General features: G+C 46.9%; 1 protein-coding gene across 4 annotated transcripts in view; it reads left to right on the forward strand.

Annotated features, from left to right (window-relative positions):
• Nucleotides 1-21,788, forward strand: part of LOC138503575 (golgin subfamily B member 1-like) — a 1,546,163-nt gene that overhangs the window by 1,020,405 nt on the left and 503,970 nt on the right. For all 4 annotated transcript variants that reach the window (XM_069623402.1, XM_069623405.1, XM_069623404.1 and 1 more), the window contains one exon: nt 18,172-18,340. In XM_069623402.1, the coding sequence (XP_069479503.1) occupies nt 18,172-18,340 (169 nt within the window). The remainder of the gene's footprint in view (nt 1-18,171; nt 18,341-21,788) is intronic.

Here is a 21,788-nt window from a genome sequence, read left to right on the forward strand (position 1 = left end):
CGCGGACCCGAAATGAAGAGGGAATGAATCAACAGGTAAATCTTAACATGGAGATTTAGCTTTCCTTATTCCCTTCTCACTCTCACCTTTTGTTCTGGTCTTTTTCTCCCTAGGCGCTGGGGCGTGACTGCGAATCCGGATGATCGCTGCTGAACATGGAGGCGCCCTGTAAAGGTGAGTGGAATGCGGCGCTGCAGCGATCGACGCGACAAGCTTTTAAATTAAAGTCTTCCTTTTCAGGATTGTCGGCAAGATGTCTCCGGGATGCGGTTTTAGCAGGTAAGGACTTTTCCTTCTTCTGTTCTCTTCTTCTCTTCCTTTGCAGGTGATCCAGGATGCTGGCGGGCGTGGCAGAAGTCAGGATGCAGGAGCAGACATGGTGAGCGTCCAGCTGCTAGATGCAGAACAACGCGAAGCACGTGTGGCTGTTCGGGTGGGGTTTAAATAGCCTTGGAAGAAGTTCCAGGTATGTATCGTTCCTCCAATCAGGTATGTATCCTTCCCCGACCACGCCCGGATGGTAAATTAGTCCCACAGGTAAAGTAGTTCCTTTCAGGCCTCAAGGAGGCCGGGATCCTGCAGCATGGTCTGCATCAGGTAAGTGCACCCAAGCATTCCCATAATGAGCCTGGCGCCTATGGCGCCAGGACTGATGTCTTTTATGAGCCTGGCGCCATAGGCGTCAGGACACTGTCCAAAAGGCCCCTATATGGGGTTGCTGGGTCCTTCCTTGGGGACTGGATCTCCGCTTTCGGGGACGCCGGGCTTGAACCGGCTCCCCGGGAGCGGGCATCATGACAGCACTCCCCCCCCAAGGCCCCTCCCACGGTTGTTCCCTCCGGGGGTTTTGGTTTGTCTGGGAAGAGTCGGTGGAATTTCCTGACTAATCGAGGTGCATGCACATGGTCGCTGGGTTCCCACGACCTCTCCTGAGGTCCGTACCCCTTCCAATCAATTAGGTAGAACAGTTTTGACCTAAACATTTTTGAGTCTAAAATGTTCTTCACTTCGAATTCGGGCTCCCCATCTATTAGAATAGGTTCTGGAGGTTTGAGTAGTCGGGTTCCGGGTACCACTGGTTTCAGAAGTGACACATGAAAAACAGGGTGAATTCGCATACTAGCTGGTAAATCAAGTTTAACAGCCACTGGGTTAATTATTGCCGTAATAGAATAAGGTCCCAGATATTTTGGGTTAAAAGTTTGAGGCCCTTTGAGTGGTAAATGTCTGGTAGCTAACCACACTCGATCCCCAATCTGATACGGAGGTGCTTCACTCCGATGTAGATCAGCATTCTCCTTGTATTTTCTCTTGGCTTGTTGTAAATGCGTAGTTGCCTCTTTGAAGGCTTGGGTAATTGTCGAATGCAGATGTTCTACTTCAGGCATTCGAGGTTCTGAGGTGAGTCAAGGTTTGAGGTTCGAGGGTGATGCCCAAACAAAGTATAAAAAGGACTGTGACCAGTTCCAGAGTGTACCGAATTATTATATGCGTATTCGGCTATCCAAAGAATGTCTTTCCAGTTGCTTTCAGATTGCTGTAACATACACCGTAAGTACTGTTCAAGGGTCTGATTTGTCCTCTCGATCTGACCATCGGTCTGAGAGTGGTGACTGGTCGATAATCTTCCGTCGATCTGCGCCATTTGACAACATTTGCGCCAGAAGTGGGAAATGAATTGGCTTCCCCGGTCAGAGATTAGTATAGATGGGAATCCATGTAACCGAACAATATTTTCGAGGAATTCTTTGTCTAGGACAGAAGCTGAAGGTAAACCTTTCAAAGGAATAAAGTGGGCCATTTTGGAAAACAAATCCACAATTACCAGAATAGTATTGTACCCCGAACAAGGAGGCAGGTCCGTAATAAAATCCATTGATAGGGTGTGCCAGGGTGCTGGTGGTATGTCTAGAGGTTGAAGGAGACCGGCTGGTCTTTTCTTTTGACTTTTATTTTGGGCGCAAACACCACAGGACATCACAAAAGATTTAACATCTTTTCGCCAAGAGGGCCACCAAAATTGTCGTTTCAACATTTTCTCTGTCTTGGCAATACCGGGGTGTCCCTCTATTAATGTATCATGATAACCGGAAATAACTAGTTCGTATAATTCCTTATGTGGCAGGAATAAGCGTCCTTGGAAATAAGGTAAACCATTATCTATGGTAAAGTCTGATCCCTTTTGTATCCATTCCTGTAAGGTTGTAGGGTCCAGAAGTTGTTTCACTCTGGCTTGAATGTCTTCAAGCGTCTGTAACAAAGTCATGCCTAGAATCCTCTGTTCGGGAATTATTGGTACTGGTTCTGAGTTTGTATCAGATTCTCCCATTCCAATTCGGGATAAGGCGTCTGCTTTGCCATTCTTGCAGCCAGGTCGATAGGTAATCACGAAATCAAATTCAGCGAAAAACAAAGCCCATCGGAGCTGCCGTGATGACTGAGCCTTGGCGGTTTTCAAATACTGTAAATTCCGGTGATCAGTGATCACTGTGATGGTATGTCGAGCGCCAAGCAGATAATGCCGCCAGGCTTTAAAAGCGGACTTAATGGCTAACAGTTCTTTGTCCGTGATTGCATAATTAACCTCGGGTGCCGAGAATTTTCTGGACCAAAATGCTACGGGATGCAGTTGGTTGGTTTCGGGATCTCTTTGGGACAGGACAGCTCTCATGGCTAGGCTGGATGCGTCAGTCTCGACAACATAAGGGAGATCTGGACGCGAGTGTTTCAATATAGGTGCAGAGGTAAACTTAGCTTTTAAATCCTGAAAGGCCTGCTCGGCTTCTTCAGACCATTCAAAACTTTTATTTTTCCTCAAGAGTGCAGTAATGGGTTGTACCACACGTGAAAATTCCGGGAAAAACCTGCGATAGAAATTGGCAAAGCCAAGCATGCTTTGAACCCCTTTTACAGAGCTAGGTGATGGCCATTTGAGGATGGCATCCACTTTTCTTGAGTCCATTCGGACTCCTTTGGGTGTCAGGATGAAACCTAGAAACTCGACTTCTGTGGTATGGAAAACACATTTCTCCAATTTAGCAAATAGTTTGTGTTGGCGCAGTTTTTCAAGTACTGCCCTGACGGGTTTTCTGTGATCAGATTCCGAAGAGGAGTACACCAGAATGTCATCGATATATACGACAACACAAACATTGATGAGTTCCCGAAGGACATCATTCATGAAGTATTGGAAGGCAGCCGGCGCGTTACACAATCCGAAAGGCATCACCTGGTACTCGAATAATCCGTATTTAGTACGGAAGGCAGTTTTCCATTCGTCGCCTTCTTTAACTCGTACCAGATGATAATCCCCCCGGAGATCTAACTTGGTGTATATGCAAGCGTCCTTCACCTGGTCAAGGAGTTCAGGGATCAGAGGCAGAGGATAACAGTTTTTAACCGTTATCTGGTTCAATGCGCTGTAATCGATACAAGTTCTAAGGTCGCCTTCTTTTTTGGGCACGAAGAACAAAGCCGAGGATGCCGGGGACTTTGACGGGCGAATAAAACCATTAGCTAGGTATTGATCCAAATATTGTCTCAAATGCAGATTCTCAGGTTCGGTAAGGGCATAAATCCTGCTACAAGGGGGTTGTGCACCGGGCACCAGATCGATTTGGCAATCGTACGATCTGTGAGGAGGTAACGTGTTGGCCTGTTCCTTTTGGAAGACGTCCTGAAAGTCTTGGTATTCCAGAGTTAGTTGCATGGAGGCAGAGGTTACAGATGCTAGATTCATCTTCAGGTTTTCTGGGTAGCAGGTTTGTGTACAATCCGGGAAGGTTATTCTCTTAGCTCGCCAATCAATTTGAGGATTATGTGTCTCTAACCAAGGGATTCCAAGAATAACCTGAAACTGTGAAGCCTTGATTACATCAAACACAACACCCTCCCGATGGCCGTCGGGACCAATAAGAGTCACCTCAGTAGTGGAATGTGTTACCGGTCCAGAGGCAATTTCAGTTCCATCGACTGTGGTGATGACATCTTTGCTGGTTTTAGGACGGAGAGGGAGGTTAATCCTAGAGACCAATTCACGATCCACATAGTTTCCAATAGCCCCACTATCGATGTATGCCTTTATTGCATGCAACCGCTTAGGCTGTTCTGGATCTACGAGAACCATTGGCACAATGAAATGCGAGGTCTGAGAGTTAGTTTTCAAGCTCGGCAAGCGGACCCCTACACTTGTCGGGCAGAGTCGTTTCCCGAAACAGAGTCTTCATGGTTTTCGTCAGCGGCTCCTACCGCCTTTCGGGGCAGTTTTGCCGGGCAATCTCGTAGAAAGTGTCCAGAATTCCCATAATAAAGACATAATTTTAACTGCCGCCTCCTTTCACGTTCCTTTTGAGTTAAGGGTCCTTTAACCCCTCCAATTTGCATAGGCTCAGAGACATCAACTCCCTTGGGATTAACATGGGTCTTGACCAACACCCGGGTCTAAAACCTGGACCGATCTGCTTTTCTGTTTTGAAGTCTGTGATCCAATTGGACCACTAAGTCTATATACTCTGTGCATTCTTGGGGCGGATTTACAACTTGGGCCAAGACATCTTTAAGTTCTCCGCGAAGGCCTCGATAAAACAACGTGACTTTTTTATCCTCTGGCCATCCCGTTTCCACAATTAGTCTATTAAAGGTTGCAATATAGGATAGGAGGTCCTGATTGCCCTGTCGCAGGGATAGAAGTTCGTCATCCAGAGCCTGCCCTTGAGAGTGTCGAGCAAATAACCTTTCCATGCTTGCTTGAAACCTTTGAAAATCACGGAGAATCGGGTCATCTTGAGTAACCAGTGGAACTGACCAATCGGCAGCGCAGCCGCTGAGATATGACAATACAATGGCTACCTTGGTCTGATCATTAGGGAAGGCCCCAGGTCTGCATAGGAAGTGCAAACGACACTGATTCATGAATACGGCGAATCGTTTGGGGTCCCCAGCAAAGCGTTCGGGTGGGGCCAGCGGCATGTTTCCAGGTCGATTATATCTGCACAGGGCTACTGGAAACCACAGGAGCGGGGTTCCCTCCGGAACCGGGTAGAGGAGTTTGCCCAGCTTGACCTTGCAAAAGCTGTCTAGCCAGGTCATCAGTTCTTTCCTTTGATTTTATTAATTCCCTCCTGAGGGCATTAGTCTCTTGACGAGCGGCATGTACTTCGGCCCGTAATTCCCCCAGGAATTGGGCCAACTGATCAGTCTCAGAACTTTCCATAGCGCCTGGGTGGGAATTTGTAGGAAGGCTTCGCGTTCTGTTACGCTCACCTGATTCCCACGGAGGCGCTGGCCTGGTTCGCGCTGCTGTGATCTCTTCTAAGGTGATGCGCAGGGTTCGGAATACGGACTGGACCGGGCCCCCAAATCTGGCTTGTCTGGCTCGCAGAAGTATCCTTCTGTAGACGAAAATAGGGGATTAACTGTCTGCGGGGTAATGCAATCGGCCTCCCACTTTCCCCTCTCACCCTCCTTGAAACCCTTCTGTGATTTCTCGTAGCGTCTCACCTTAGGGTCTGGAAGGACGAGCTCTCCATCCTGCTTCTGATGCAGGGGCGCGTTGGTATCCAGTTACTTCACTGGATTTTCGGATTGGTGAGAACCAAACTTGCTTGGCTTCCAGGTATGTTTTTTGATAAGAGGTTCCCCTTGTGTCCATGCATTAATGTACTAATGCTAGTGTCTTTTTCCCCATAGGGGCCGGGGTACGGAATGCCGGGGAACAGGCACCGACCCGAGATGAGAGGTGAAATCCTTGTAGAAATCAGGTAAGTCTTTAATGAGCGTTTTTTGGTAATGTCTTTTCATTCGCTCATTAACGCTGATGTCTCTTTTTCCCCTTAGGGGCCGGGGTCCGTAAATGCCAGGATGCGGCGCGGACCCGAAATGAAGAGGTAATGAATCAACAGGTAAGTCTTAACATGGAGATTTATCTTTCCTTATTCCCTTCTCTCTCTCTCACCTTTTGTTCTGGTCTTTTTCTCCCTAGGCGCTGGGGCGTGACTGCGAATCCGGATGATCGCTGCTGAACATGGAGGCGCCCTGTAAAGGTGAGTGGAATGCGGCGCTGCAGCGATCGACGCGATGAGCTTTTAAATAAAAGTCTTCCTTTTCAGGATTGTCGGCGAGATGTCTCCGGATGCGGATTTAGCAGGTAAGGACTTTTCCTTCTTCTGTTCTCTTCTTCTCTTCCTTTGCAGGTGATCCAGGATGCTGGCAGGCGTGGCAGAAGTCAGGATGCAGGAGCAGACACGGTGAGCGTCCAGCTGCTAGATGCAGAACAACGCAAAGCATGTGTGGCTGTTCGGGTGGGGTTTAAATAGCCTTGGAAGAAGTTCCAGGTATGTATCCTTCCTCCAATCAGGTATCTATCCTTCCCCGACCACGCCCAGATGGTAAATTAGTCCTACAGGTAAAGTAGTTCCTTTCAGGCCTCAAGGAGGCCGGGATCCTGCAGCATGGTCTGCATCAGGCAAGTGCACCCAAGCATTCCCATAATGAGCTTGGCGCCTATGGCGCCAGGACTGATGTCTTTTATGAGCCTGGCGCCATAGGCGCCAGGACACTGTCCAAAGGGCCCCTATATGGGGTTGCTGGGTCCTTCCTTGGGGACTGGATGTCCGTTTTCGGGGACGCCGGGCTTGAACCGGCTCCCCGGGAGCGGGCATCATGACAGCTCCAACCGTGCCCCAACGTCCCTGCAGAGACCAGGTGAGCGTAACAGAACGCGAAGCCTCTCAAAATCTCGACCTGGGCGTTATAAATACCTCAGAGACTTACCAGTTGGCCCAATTGCTGGGGGAACTATGGGCTGAAGTGCATGCCTCCAGACAAAAGGCAAATTCCTTAAGACGGGATCTCATTGTTGCCCGAGAACTAACCAACGAAATGGCAAGACAGGTGCTTCAAACTCATGCAGGGCAAGTTCCGCTACCTGGAGTCGCGCCAACCCCTTTGACACCATCCCCACCAGTTCAAGTGGTACTTCCAGGGGCTGTACCGTTGGCTCCACCTGAACGGTTTACCGGCGACCCCAACAAATATGCCATATTTATGAATCAGTGCTGCCTGCACTTTTTGTGCCGTTCAGGTGCATTCCTGAATGATAGTTCCAGGGTGTCTTTTGTACTTTCATATCTAGGAGGCAGAGCAGCGGACTGGTCGATACCTTTTGTCAATCAGAATGACCCTGTACTTCACAATTTTGGGGATTTCCAACGGGAATTGGAGAAGCTGTTTGCGAGACACACCCAAGGACAGGCTCTGGATAACAAACTGTTGTCCCTAAGACAGGGGAATCATGATTTACTGACGTATATAGCCACTTTTAATTGCCTCATTGCACAAACCAATTGGCCTGAAGAAAAAAGAACCACATTATTTACCAAGGACTACGTGGGGAAATAAAGGACGTGCTAGCCCAGGTGATCAATCCTCCTGAAGGCTGTGCAGAGTATATTAACCTGACGCTGCAACTGGATCATAGGTTACAAGACCGAAAATTGTATCGTACAAGAACGGAAGGGAGGTCAGTCTATATGCGTCCCAGGGACAATCTAGTCAAGGCCAATGAAACAACTGAACCCATCCAGATCGGGGGGTTACGGGCCCCTATATCTAAGGCAGAGAGAGAAAAAAGGAGGCAGCAACAGCTTTGTTTATATTGTGGCAAGGCAGGACATTTTCTTTGAGGTTGCCCCACGAAACGACCCAAGAAAACTGTAGGTGCAACGGCTAATACCGATAGCGAACAAGACAAAGCTCCGGAAAGCTCCAGCGCCCGACAAGGGTAGGGGTCCCCTTGTCGAGCGAAAAGAAGAAAGCAGTTCAGACCTCACATCTAGTCATTCCGGTACTCATAGTCCACCACCAGCAACCATCAAGGGTACACGCCTTGGAGACGTATATCGACAGTGGGGCAGTAGGTAACTATATTGATCAGGATCTAGCCCCACGAATAGGCCTCCCTCTTCGGCATAAAACACAGGGGGAAAACGTGACTGTCGTGGACGGCTCTCAACTATCCTCTGGACCAGTAACGCAACACCCCAAAAAAGTTATGCTGATATGTTCGGACGGTCATCGGGAAGACATCTCTTTTGATCTTATTGGAGCACCACAGTTTCAGATGATCCTAGGAATGCCGTGGCTGGAGACCCATAACCCCACAATAGACTGAAAAACACGAGTGCTGACCTTTCCTCAAGAATGCGCCAAAACCTGTTATCGTAAGAATCTGCAAAAAACGAAAAACAACGCAAAAGCACTTCTGGTTCTTGCTGGTGCCTTACTCCCGGAATCTTTGGACTATCAAGACGTATTCCAAAAAGAACAGGCAAATACTCTGCCTCCACATAGACCCTACGACTGCCAGATCAACCTGATACCCGGAGTTCAAATCCTGTGCAGCCGAATATATGCTTTGACAGAGCAAGAAAATCAACACCTATGAACCTACCTAGATCAGTACCTAGCCAACGGATTCAATCGCCCATCTAAGTCCCCTGCTTCCTCAGCGCTCTTCTTCGTACCCAAGAAGGAAGGTGACCTCGGAACGCGCATCGATTGCTGGGCATTGAATCAAATCACGGTTAAGAATAGATACCCTCTGCCACTCATCCCAGAACTACTCGATCAGGTAAAGAGTGCTCAAATCTACACGAAACTGGACCTTCAGGGCACCTATCACCTTGTACGAGTTAAAAGTGGTGACCAGTGGAAAACGGCATTCTGGACCAAATATGGACTTTTCGAGTATCGGGTGATGCCCTTTGGGTTATGCAATGCACCAGCGACATTCCAGTTCTTTATGAACGATGTGCTCCATGAACTATTGGATGTCTGTATTCTCGTTTACATTGATGATATCCTGATCTATTCACAGTCCAAGGAAGATCATGTTGGCGATGTAAGAGCAGTGTTGGAAAAGCTCTGCCAGCACTGATTATTTGCCAAACTAGAGAAATGCCCCTTCCACGTCACGGAGGTCGAGTTTTTGGGCTTCATGCTTACTCCAGGAGGAGTTCATATGGACACTCGCAAGGTTGAAGCTATCCTGAAATGGCCATCCCCGACATCTACCAAAGGGGTACAAAGTGTACTGGGATTTGCTAACTTTTATAGACGATTTATATCACAATTCTCACAGATCATCCATCCGATCACATCTCTTCTAAAGAAGAATAAGAAATTATTTTGGTTTGCTGAGGCTGAGCGCGCCTTCCAAGACTTAAAACAAGCCTTCACCTTAGCCCCTATTCTTCGACATCCTCGGCTGGATCTACCATATGTGGTTGAGACTGATGCCTCCAGTATTGCCATGGGAGCCGTGTTATCACAAAGGGACCCTGAGACAGGACAGCTCCATCCCATAGCATTCTAGTCCCGCAAGTTTTCTGCATCTGGAAAGAATTACGCAATTACCGACAAAGAGCTCCTGGCATCAAACTGAGCCTTCAAGATCTGGAGACACTATGTTTTAGGGACAAAACACAAGGTTACTGTTATTACAGATCACCGTAACCTGCAATATTTAAAGACAGCCAAAGCTCAATCCTCTCGTCAACTCTGTTGGGCTTTATTCTTTGCCGAGTACGATTTTGTGATAACTTAACGACCAGCGGTGCGTAACGGAGAAGCAGATGCCCTATCGAGAATGGGAGAGGGCACGGACGTCTTGAATCCATCCGACCCCATAGCCATTATTCCCGAAGATCGGATTAAACATCAGATAGCCGTAACTACCTACTGGGAAGAGTTAGAGACTGTTCTCCAAGCTCGGATGGATCCGACAGCCCAAAAGGAATGGTTGAGTAAGGGAAATCAATACTCCATCACAAATAACCTGCCGTACTTACAGGGAAGACTAGATGTTCAGGACAAGGAAATACGTACTAAGATAATGGCGAATTATCATGAGTCATTGGTGGAAGGACACCCGGGGATCGCCAAGACTAGAGCCAAAATCCATAAGAATTATTGGTGGCCCTCTTGGAGGAAGGATGTTGCCCAGTTCGTTACCACGTGCGGTGTCTGCGCACAAAACAAATCCCAAAAATTAAATCCTGCAGGACTTTTGAGACCATTAGGAGTACCACCAACGCCATGGCATACATTGTCAATGGACTTCATCACCGATCTGCCACCCTGTGATGGGTTTAATACAATACTGGTCGTGGTAGACCTATTTTCCAAAATGGCACATTTCATCCCACTGAAGGGACTTCCCACCGCAGCTACTCTGGCCACAGTATTTCTGGAACAGATCGTCCGACTGCATGGTTTCCCATCCGTATTGGTTTCTGACAGGGGATCTCAGTTCGTTTCAGCCTTCTGGAGAAGATGTTGTAAACTAGCCCAAATTGACCTTCGTCTTTCCACGAGTCACCATCCCCAAACCGATCGTCAAATGGAAAGGACGAACCAGGCGCTCAAACAATATTTGTTGAGATGTATGTTACAACAAACGGGAGACTCCTGGAAAAACATCCTCTGGTTAAGTGGATTCGCATACAAAAACTCGATTCATACCAGCAGTGGACAGACCCCGTTGTACACAATGAACGTTCGACACCCAAGAACATCCTCCTTTGACCCCCTTGACGAGTTGAAGATGCCAGCTGTTACATCATTGCATACAATAATCACCCAATCTCATAAAGAAGCTATCAAAAACTTAAATCGAGCTAAGGAGCAACAAAAGAGATTTGCAGATCGACATAGGAGAGAGGCTCCACAATATCACGTCGGGGATAAAGTGTGTTTGGCGTCCAAAAACATTCCATTAAAAGGACCTTGTGCCTTTCGGCCACGATACCTGGAACCATACCCAATTAAAGCCATCATAAACCCTGCAGCCATGAAATTGGATTTACCATCCAATATGCAAATCCACCTAGTTTTTCATGTCTCTCTTCTAAAACCATTGAAACAGGATACACTCGAATTTCAACACCACCAGAACTGGAGATCATCACAGGTGAACTTGAGTATGAAGTAAAGAACATCCTGGACTCTACGAAAGTAAGCTCAAAACCTTATTATCTCATTGATTGGGAGGGCTACGGGCCCCAAAATCGTACTTGGGAGCCAGCTGAATTTGTCCATGCTCCACGACTCATCAAACAATTTCACCAGAACAACCCTACAAGCCTGGACCAGAGGGAAGAACAACCGTGAGAGGGCCCTTGAGGGAGAGTGCTGTCATGGCCACTGGTCAAGGGCCAATTACTTCACCATATGCAGGGTCCCAATGGACCCAGTCTTGGCACCTATGGCACCAAGCTCATTACAAAGTGTGCTCTGCACACAGAATACAGAAAGCATGCTGGTGCTTCACATTAGTCTGCTAGAGCAGCGTAACGCTTACCGCCGTTCAGAAGACTCTTACCAGGTTCAGCACTGCATCTTCAGTTTCCGGAACCCTCCAGCATCTTACCTGGTATCAATCAGCCACGCCATTGCTAGAAGCACTACCATCTGCTTCCCATCTGCAGCCGCCGCGTGCATCTTACCTTGAGACCACGCCATCGCTGGAATTCCCACTACCTGCTTCCAACTCTTGAGCCTCTGCGTGCATCTTACCTGAGTCAGCCTCGCCATCGCTTGAAGAAGCACTGCTACCGCTTCCGACTCTGCAGCAGCCACACTCGCCATTGCTTGAAGAAGCACTGCTACCGCTTCCGACTCTGCAGCAGCCACACTCAACTTACCAGTCTTCTCAAGTTCTCTGCGGGTGCCGCCTAGCATCCTTACCTGTCCCGAACTCCCATCAACACGGGGCCATCTTCCGGCGCAGCATCCACACAGATCTTCATCTCCGGCAGCCTGCAGCAGTCCGGAAAAGTGCTCACCAGCTAACACCGACCAGCTGCACCTGCAAAGGGAATAGAAAACACTAGGTGAGCAATCGCATAGACTAAAACACGTTAAGCAGCGCAACTCACAAACTTGGCGCAGTTTCTGGAACAGTCTACTTACCACCAGTAGGTCCTCCTGGATAGAGTTTTTTCATCCATACGCGCTCGTGGGCCATCTTCATACCTAGGGAGAGAAAGGACAATATATGGTTACGGACAATAATCATTGGGGAAAATTATCACAAATAATACGGATAATTATCATAGTAATAAACCTACCTTCAAGACGGAATGGTCGCAGCCAGTCTGGACCTCCACACTCAGGACCAGTGACGCAACTAGGTCCCTCCACACCGCCCCTGCTGAAGGAAAGCAGGACGAAGAGCCCATCCTTACATCAAAACAGGTGAGCTTGCATGGGCAAACTCTTGCGCACTACATTTTGGTACGAAAAGGGTCGAGGGGAATCACGGCACCACCACGCTATTCTCACTGCCTCCCATCTTCTCTCCGTAACGGTACCAGCACCCGGGTCCTCGATATTGCTGCAGTTGGGGGAGAGAAGCGGTCCAAGGGAGTCAACTCCTGGGAGGGCTCCAACCGTGCCACAAAGTCCCTGCAGAGCCCAGGTGAGCATAACACTGGTAACCCCAAGCCTTTCGGATTCCCACTGGTGTCCTCTTTTTCGGAAACGCATGGGGTTCCCTTGCTGGCTTCAACACGCTAGGCCTGAATCTATAGGTTGCCCACATGAATAAAATGTGCTGTGCAGAAAGGCTTAGGGTTACCAATGGGTTACCCTTTTCCTTTTGCGCCCAAGGTAGGTGCACCCACACATGTGCGGTACCGTTTTCATCGGGACACGTGTGGGACGCGGGAAGGTAGGCCATGTCGTGTTGGCGGTGTATTTTGGTGGGTGGCCAGAGTGAAATGTCTGAGAATTGTCTTCATTTCCGTGGGATGCTTTATACCTTTCCAATGCCATGGTCAGCGGTTCAGTATATTGCTCCAGGAAATGTCAGCGTTCTCCTCAGCCCAAACAGTATTCTCTGGGCACTCCCTGGTGCGTGTGCCCCGCCAATATATCCGTACGGGCAAGCTTGGGGCATGGCTAATTCCTGAAATAAGGTTATGGTTAAATGGTCAGCGGCTCAGTATATGTCTCCAGGAAATGTCTGCGTTCTCCCCAGTCAAAACAGCAATCATGAGCCTAATGCTTGCACCCTCCCATTGTAAAATGCTCTGCTGCTCTCAAGCTAGCACTGCACTATAAGCAATACAATGAATTACTGAAAAGCAGACAACAAACGGCAAGGAGCACAAGGAGAGGACCAGGAGAGGGGTGAGGAAAACTGGACAAGGGACCCAGGAACAGGACAAGCGTCAACCCTCACTAAGTAGAGGAGCGAAAGTTTGCGATACGTATCCACTTTATTGGTGGGTGAATTTACTATAGTGTGGGCTTGGGAACAAGGCTCAACCATGTTTCCTCAGATGCCATAGCTGCAGACCAGATGCTATGGGAGGGTGTGATCATTCCCAGCGGTCACTCATGCCTTTGTGCACACAGCAACATGACTGCTTTGATGCTAAAGGGACACTGAATGCTAGAAAGCTCCCTTCGGTGGGCAGATTAAATGACAGGGGGAATGCTCCTCTGAACCACCATCTGGAATACAGGTGCCCTCCTTTAATTATGGATGGGCAAAAATGAGGAAAGGGTGTAGTCACAGCTAGGGCCACATCTAAGGGCTTTTACACGCTCTCCTCCACGACTCCTGATAACCATCTCTGGTTCTAGAAGCACCTCAAGACCTTCCTCTTTGCTTCTGCCTTCGCTTCCCCTCTCCCCTGCTGATCTGTTCTCTTGGCACTGTGCACCTGGCCACCCTCTGTCCTTTGGGCCCAGGTACCTGCTCACCCTGTCACCAGCCCACACTGCCTCCGGGCCACCCCTTGCCCTGGGGTCTGTATCTGTGCCCATACAGCCCCCCCTTTTTTCTTCCTGCACTTATCAGACCTACCCTGTCTGCTGCCTTAAACCCAGCACTTGCCAATTGCTGGCTGCACTACCACTGTTTGTTGACTTTATTATTTATTTATTTATTTATTATTATTTCTCTGTTTCTCCTTTGCTCCGCACTCTCCACTTCTCCCCCCTTCCATGCACTTTTCCCCTCCCCCTCTCCCATGCACTTGGGCATTCTCAATGTCACTGGGCCTAGTAAGATTGTTGTTTTGTTCTCCTCTGTTCCCTTTCCCTGCCTTGTCGTTCTCTGAAACACTTGTGTACGAGTGCGATAGAAATAAAATATATCAACTTCCCTGTCAAAGAGAGGCTTATACTGCATCTGGGGTGTCCATAGACTATCTGATCGCTGGCTCCTTCATCCAACACCATAGTCGTTCTTGCAAGCAGCCTGGTTCCTGAGGAAATGACATTGACTCACCTGGGCCTGTCTCATGAAAATGCGTGTGCTATTCATCAAGCCAGAAAGAAGTCGACCAACAATCAGAGCAGAAACAAACTGTCACGTTTTTGTCATTGGGTGGCTCAGAAGAGGATGTTTGAAAGGATATGAGACGTTGGAGAAGGGAAAGTGACACACCATAGTGACTACTGTTCTCTTAGTCCATAGTGTGAAAACAGCAGGTGTCCACACTCTTGTGGGACTCTCCCGTCCCCTGCGCACCCAATTTATATTGTATATACAAACAAATATTTAGTTATTTAATCATGTATACCTATAGTTTAACAAAAGAATTGTTCATCCATGAAATATTTTTGTAAAAAGTTTTTTTTATAAAAGAAATACATTGTTTTTACTTCCAAATGTAAGTTCTTCACAATATAATCATGTAACACTCTTCACAATTTGCACTTACAATGAGTTTCGAGCCTGAACTAAATCTTCTTACTCTCAAAGCAAATTTTCAGATGTTTCATCACAGGTAGACAATTTACCACAATGAATTTCAGACAATCACCATAAATGACTAGATAGTAACACAAGCTCTATGGTAGGTAATGCATATAATCCTTTTGTGCTTCTCTGTGTTTCGGGGTCTGTATGCCCCCTTCTTCAGGAGTTTTCTACCCAATTTTCTGATTCTTTTTCAGATCTACAAAGAATAATCAATAGTTACCATTCAATAATCATTAAATTCACAAATCTATAAGTAATCTGTCATGATTCTGTATTTTATAATCACCTCTGTACATCTCATCCTCTTATTAATTTCACAGTTTCTTCCTTCTGTCAATTGGTATGCAACTCTTCTAAAAAATCCAAAATATATATGTAAATATGACATACTCTCCAAAAAGGCAGTGTATATTATGCCCTTAGTTAGTACCAACAATTGGCAGTTAAATCTGTTTTTTGTGTAAAAAAAAAAAATCTGGACTTCATTACCTGAATGATTTCTCATCAGGATCTTCACATCCAAGCATGTGTGGTTGTTTAAAATACCGACCCCTTCAAAGATTTTAAGCCCAGTGCTGGGGCACCCTCGCTATTCAAGCAGCGTCTGTAAATATAAACATTCTCTTTTGAAATCTCTCTGTTCCTCTTATGGATGTATAAACCCAAATGCACTACTTTTTTATATTGGAGTTTCTGATGTAAATAATAAGCTCTTACCATTATTGGACTTCTTGGATTAGACTTAAGTCAGAGAATGAGCCCCATTTGAGTGATTAGGTTGGTATCCTTATCATTAGTTAGTATCTGTAGGTTTTAATTCTATGCTAAGACTTCATTTCTAACAGGTATTAATTATGTAGTATTAATTATGTATTCATGGATGTCTAAACATCCATCTACCAGAAACATGCTCCTTACCTCTTGCTCACCAGCGAAAGTTCTGTGTGGCGCTCTCAGGCCGCGAAAAACAGCGGCATCACAAGATGCCCACTTTTTGTTTACTGACGTCATCACACCATCGCGTGTCCCACGTTGCCGTGAGTGTTTGGAAAATAGCAGATCATTCAAATCTGCAAACTTAACGATCAAGCAATGATCCAATATTGTTATTCTGTCAAATATATACTGTGGAGGATAATTGTACTGTAGAAAATACTGTAGACTAGTATATGTATTTTATAACATAGTTCACTTCAATAAGGGCCCTTATATTTATGTGACATGTATAATAAGCCAAATTAGTCGAACGGTTTGAATTTATCAAATGTAATAAACATGTTATGGCTATTTTGGGTCCCCCAACTTGATGGTGGGTATAACCAAGATAATGTCAATTTTGGCCAAACTCCTCTATGTAAATCCCCAGTAATGACAGATATCGAGTAAGTCACCAATGGTGTGACCTTAATGGTTCACATCCAGATGTATCATTGCTCATATACACATAGAGTAACCTCCTAGTCCATAGTGCCCTTTCCTCCATAAACCCCTTTCACCATCTCCCAAAAGTGAGTTTAGTAAGAGCTGTCAACACAGATGTGTGAAAAAGGGAACTAAAAGGTAGGGATGGCGGTGTGTGAGCATGACTGCACACGTGTCTGTAAAAAAAGGAAGTGCTCAAGTGGCAGTGCAAATGGCTCCGGTCCCGTTCTATACACTAGGGAGGTAAGGGGGCTTTGAGTACAGGAGTCACTACAGTAAGTAACTTTCTTTTGCTCGCTCAGGGCACAGTGGGCAGCTATCTGGGCATTGGGGGTCCTTTGGCTGGGTCCATTCAATCCAATGACATAATTTCCATGCTCCTTATGAGTTTCTACTTCTTTTGCCTGAGGGTCCAGTGCCTTATCCACTGTGGGACCTCCTTTACTAATTGAGGCACTACAGGGCCCGCACTTTAAGCCCCTTCCCTTCGCAGATATATGTTTGACCCTTGAAACTGGTCGCTGTCACCTCTACTAGAAGGATCAGGGGGGTCTTTGCACTCCTTCATATCTGGTGGGCACAATGGGATCAATCACTCTGTGCCAAAGGGTCACAGCACAGAGTGTTTAGGCGGATGGTATAATCTGAGTGGCTCAAGACATAGTTCTCCCTTCCCTGCCACATGGCCTTACGCAGGAATGCGGAGAGCTCCTCTTTTCTCTAGATATTAGTTCTGTCTTCCTCACTTACCTAAAGAACCTCCTCCTTTGGACCACCAACAGCCTTTTTGTATCTTTCCAGAGGGCTAACAGTGGTCACAAGGCTTCCACTCTCTCCATCAGTTGTTGGCTTAAGGAACCAGTTTGCTTGCTTACTGCCTTGTGGGTTCAGACGTTCCAGAAAGTATTCTGGATAGGTAAAGTAGAGGAATGTCCACATCCTGGGCCGGGGAGTACTTCTGGACATATGGAGGGCCACCACCTCGGCTACTCCCAGCGTTCACTCATCACTACGGACTCCACCTCTCAGATTAGGCCGATCATTACTTTCTCACTGTGGTCCTCCAGGTCACTGTTTTATGATGGCACAATTTTGCTTTTCTTGATTAAAAAGGTTTACCGGGCTGCGCAGCATATATTTGTATTTGTATTTATTTGTATTTATTTTAATTTATATAGTGCTTTAATCAAAAACGCTTTACATGAGGGACAAGAAAATACAGCAAGCAATACATGACATTAAATCTAAACAAGAAAACAGTGCAAGGAACAATTTACATTATTTATGAGGCTAAGCGAAAGTGGAGGTGGACCAGAGTGAGAGGGGGGGGGGTAGGAGGTGAAGGTGGAGGGGGCTTCAGTGGAGAAAAAGTAAAGGGGGTGAGTGGAAGAGATAGGATTTTAGAGAATATATGGTCCAGTTTTATTTTTCATGGACCTGCGAGTAAAGCAGTGATATTTGGTATATTTAATAAGTATGGCCTCGGAAGAGGAAGTGAACATGGGGTATTCCTCGTCATAGTTTTGATTTATGCCTCTCCCTTCCTGGCGTACCAGATTGCGCGGATGCCTTAGTGTTTATCTAGAGGATTGTGGGTAAGCAGACCTATGTACTACAAATGCGGGATTGGGTGGAGCAAGCCAAACCAAAAAGAGTATTCATCTGCTGTCTTTATATGTATGAACTGTGACAAGTAAGAGAAGTATGTGCATAGCTCTCAACCATTTATGTCGCAAAGGCGGGTGAAAACACCCGATTTTATTTTTGGCGGGTGAGAGGCCCATTGAAACAAATGGGCGTGCAGGCGGCTTAGCGGGTGAGGCAGCTGTTTACAAGGAGGGTGACACCTGCCAAAAGCGTGTGAGTTGAGAGCTATGGTATGTGTAATGAGGATTACCAGTTTATAATCGGAATATTATCTATCAAATACATAGTACTACTCCAAGTCTGAGTGTATGTCTTTCTTCTGACAGGTTACATGACAGAAAACTATTTCTAGAAACTTCACTCTTGGAAAAGGAGCAGAAGCTTTTGGAAACTATTGGGAAACTGGAACAAATGAGCACTTTGAGGCAGTCATTTGGAGAACAAGAAACTTTGAACAAGGAACTCAGTGAAAAACTAGTTCTAAACGAACAGCAGGTAATTAAAATGCATCTGACTTTATACATATATATGTTGTGTTATTGTATATACTTGAAGTATGGGGCATAGACAGGTAAGTAAATTGAAGTATTTAATGAGAGATTTATAAGTATTATCTTGTGACTGTATAACATCTAATATGTAAGTATATTAAGTAATGTGGGCAGAGGGGACATGAGCGTCGTGTAGCCTCTCCAGTCTTCTCACCAACCGTCTCTCTGCGGGCTGGGCTGCTACCATTGGTGGCAGTACCTTACTGATTTGCATATTTTTGCAATGGCGCAGACTGGATGAAAAACAGTGGTGTGGAAGGTTGCCCAGAGCATGTGCAGTGGTTCAAATTTATTCAAAACCTTTTACACATCACTTTTTTGGTTGTACTTTGAATGTGCACAGTAAAAGACATTTCGTTTTTTTCTAAAACGTACGTGTACATTAAAGTGCATTTGTTTAACAAAAAGCAATCATAAAGAAACTAAATAATGTTTGGTCTGTAATAAAAGCACAGTTGGTTTTTGAGATCCCAAGAGTATGACTTGAAGACAAAATTAATTATTTGTTCCTATACTTGCTGTGGGCCTTGTTTTCTTAAAGACACTTAAGGATGGTACAAAAACCTTTTTAAAAAAACATTTTATTTGCTGCCTGTCGCCTAGCAAGGCCACGTCCCTCCTTGTGTTACTTTTCCCAGCAAAAATTTAAAATTCTCAAATTTAAGCCAAAGACAGTGTAAATTATAAAGATCCAAGAAGTGTGGGTATGTCTCGCAAAATATACTGGCCCTCATTACGTGTTTGACAGTATTTCAGCGGTAACTCCGCCAAGACAGAATTACCGTTACTGCTGTGTTGATCAGCGGAGTTACCGCTGTATTAGAACCTGGCGGGCGCGCGCTCATCCCAGTGGTGGTAACGTTAATTCCTCCTAGCAGAGTTTCCACCGAAACCTGACCCAATTTCGGAAATTCCAATTATATTCAGTGGAATTAATGTTAACGTTGTGCCCGTATGTCTGAATTTCCACTGTTGGAAGTACCGCCAACAGAAATGCCGTCTGTGGGAGTATGTCACGGCATATAAAGGAAGCACTCCGGCGGCCATTTTGGGAATCCCAATCCATCAAAAATTGGCACAACGGAGTGTCATCCAGGACTACCGACAAGTGGAATCATGTCAGGGGCAAAGGGGAAATCAAGGGTGCTGGATATGAGAATGCGGATACCTAAATTTACTGAGCAAGAGCTTACTGTATTGGCTGAGCAGGTGGTGGCTCACTCGGATGAGCTGTATGGAGATCGACACCGACAGACTTTCCAGAAGCGCAAAAACACAATATGGGCAGACATCCGGGACAAGGTGTTGGCTGTAGGAAATGTCCAATGCAATGAGATGTACATGAAAAAGCATTGAAACGACCTCAAAGCCAGGGCACAGAGCCTGATTGCAGTACAACGCAAGACAGGGAGACAGCTGCCTCTGGAGGCAGCACTGTAGAACCACTCTTGCTCACACCCTGGGAGGAGATGGTCGCCGGCATCATCCACATGGTTGGCATTGAGGGTGTGGGAACTTCAGAGTTTGGAGCCAGCGGCCAGGCAAAACCTGGTGAGTACCTGTGTGAAATGTGCCTCCGTACATGGACAACCCTCATGCATGCTGCAAAAGTGACATGAGCCCAGCCAGAAAGCCCAATCCAGGCGAGGTCCAAGTCCACAGGGATTCCAGTCAGCAAAGCAATGACCCTCATACAAGGAAGAAAGGCAGGAAGTGGAGGGCATGACATACAACTATCAACATTGCCATGCAAGCCCAAAGGCTCAAGGCTCACCCACAGCACACAGCACAACCCCCCCCCCCTCGGCACATGGTGACCACCCATGCAGATGCAACACATGCAACATGCAACTATATCACGATAGCGTGTGCTTGGATGTTAGAGACACAGCCCATCAGCAGCAATGCACCATGGAGACGCTCATTGCGCACTCCATGCCTGTCATCACGTCCACCTGACTCACACACAACTCAATGCAGTGCAATCACCTTACTGTTGTACCACAATCAAAGCCTCAATAGTCCTGACACACATCTGGACAGGACACCCTGTTGGTCAACCCGTACCAGGGTTGAACATCCATAGTAAGCACTGCACCCCACACCTGTCACCTAGTTGCCCCTACCCAATGCATAGTCCCAACACAGTGGCAGACACATGATGCATGCCCCCGCTCCCGGAGGAACAATGCACAGTGATATGATATCTCATTTATAACATGCCTATACACAAGTGTTTCAAGGTGCGACGAGGCAAGGGAGGAGTACAAGGGAGGACAAGACAACAATCTTACTACGCCCAGGGACATTGAGATTGTGCAAGTGCAGGGGAGAGGGAATGGGGGGGGGGTGCAAGGGTCAGGGGAGGAGTGAAAAGTGCTGGAAAGGGTTCAAAACAACAAATAGTGTGGCCAACAGGTGGCAAGTGCAAGAGTTAAGCGCAGACAACGGGTGTCTAATAAGTGCAGGTAAGGGGACTGTAGGGTTGCAGATCCAGATCCAAGTGCAACGGTTGCCAAGAGGCAGTGCTGGTATGCTGCTAGGTGGGCAGGGACCTGGGCCCGATTTCAGCAGGTTGCCAGGTGCCTAGTGCAGTAACACAGAGATCAGCAGGGGAGAGGAAGAGAGAAGGCACAAGCAAAGAGGAAGGTCTTGAGGTGCTTCCGGAACTGAAAATGGTTCTTCTCAAGTTTCAGAGAGGCAGGGGGGCTGTTCCAGATGGAGGCCCCGCCGAAGAAAGAGATCTACCACCAACTCGTTGCTTGGAGAAGCGACTGACCCTGAGGGAGTTGGAGGTGGAGGAGCAAAGAGCTTGAGTAGGAAGGTATTTCCGAAGGGAGAGTTGAAGGTATTGCGGACCCAGGCCCCAGAAGGCCTTGTGGACAATGCAGAACAAAATCCTTGCAGCCACTGGGAACAAATGAAGAGATGACATTGTGCAAGGGAAAATCAATGTTATATTGCCATGCACCTCAGCAACAATGTGTTAATGGATGTATGAATTATACCCCAACAGGCACTCAAGACACCCAGGAACAGACTGATATTGCAGGACCCTCCAGGACACCAGCACCAACCAGCGCCAGGAAGCACACACTGCCAGCCAGTTCTGTGAGTAGGATAGTGCCACCCAAAAAAAGGCACTTTGTGAGTACGAAATCTACAGGGCCAACAAGCGGTGGGAAGGACACAGCCATGGTGCATTGACAGGAAGGATACCGTCACACAAACAGTACCACAGGGCAACACACAACCACAGCTGGGGCGACTGTGGTCCCCTCATATGAGACATAGGGCCTCATTACGAGTCCGGCGGCAACCATGCCTGAAATTCCGGCAGGTTACTGCTGGACTCGTATTACCATTCCGCCTCCGTGATTCCCGGAATTACC

This window comes from Ambystoma mexicanum, chromosome 11, assembly GCF_040938575.1.
Source record: "Ambystoma mexicanum isolate Mex_15411 chromosome 11, UKY_AmexF1_1, whole genome shotgun sequence".
NCBI lineage: Eukaryota > Metazoa > Chordata > Amphibia > Caudata > Ambystomatidae > Ambystoma > Ambystoma mexicanum.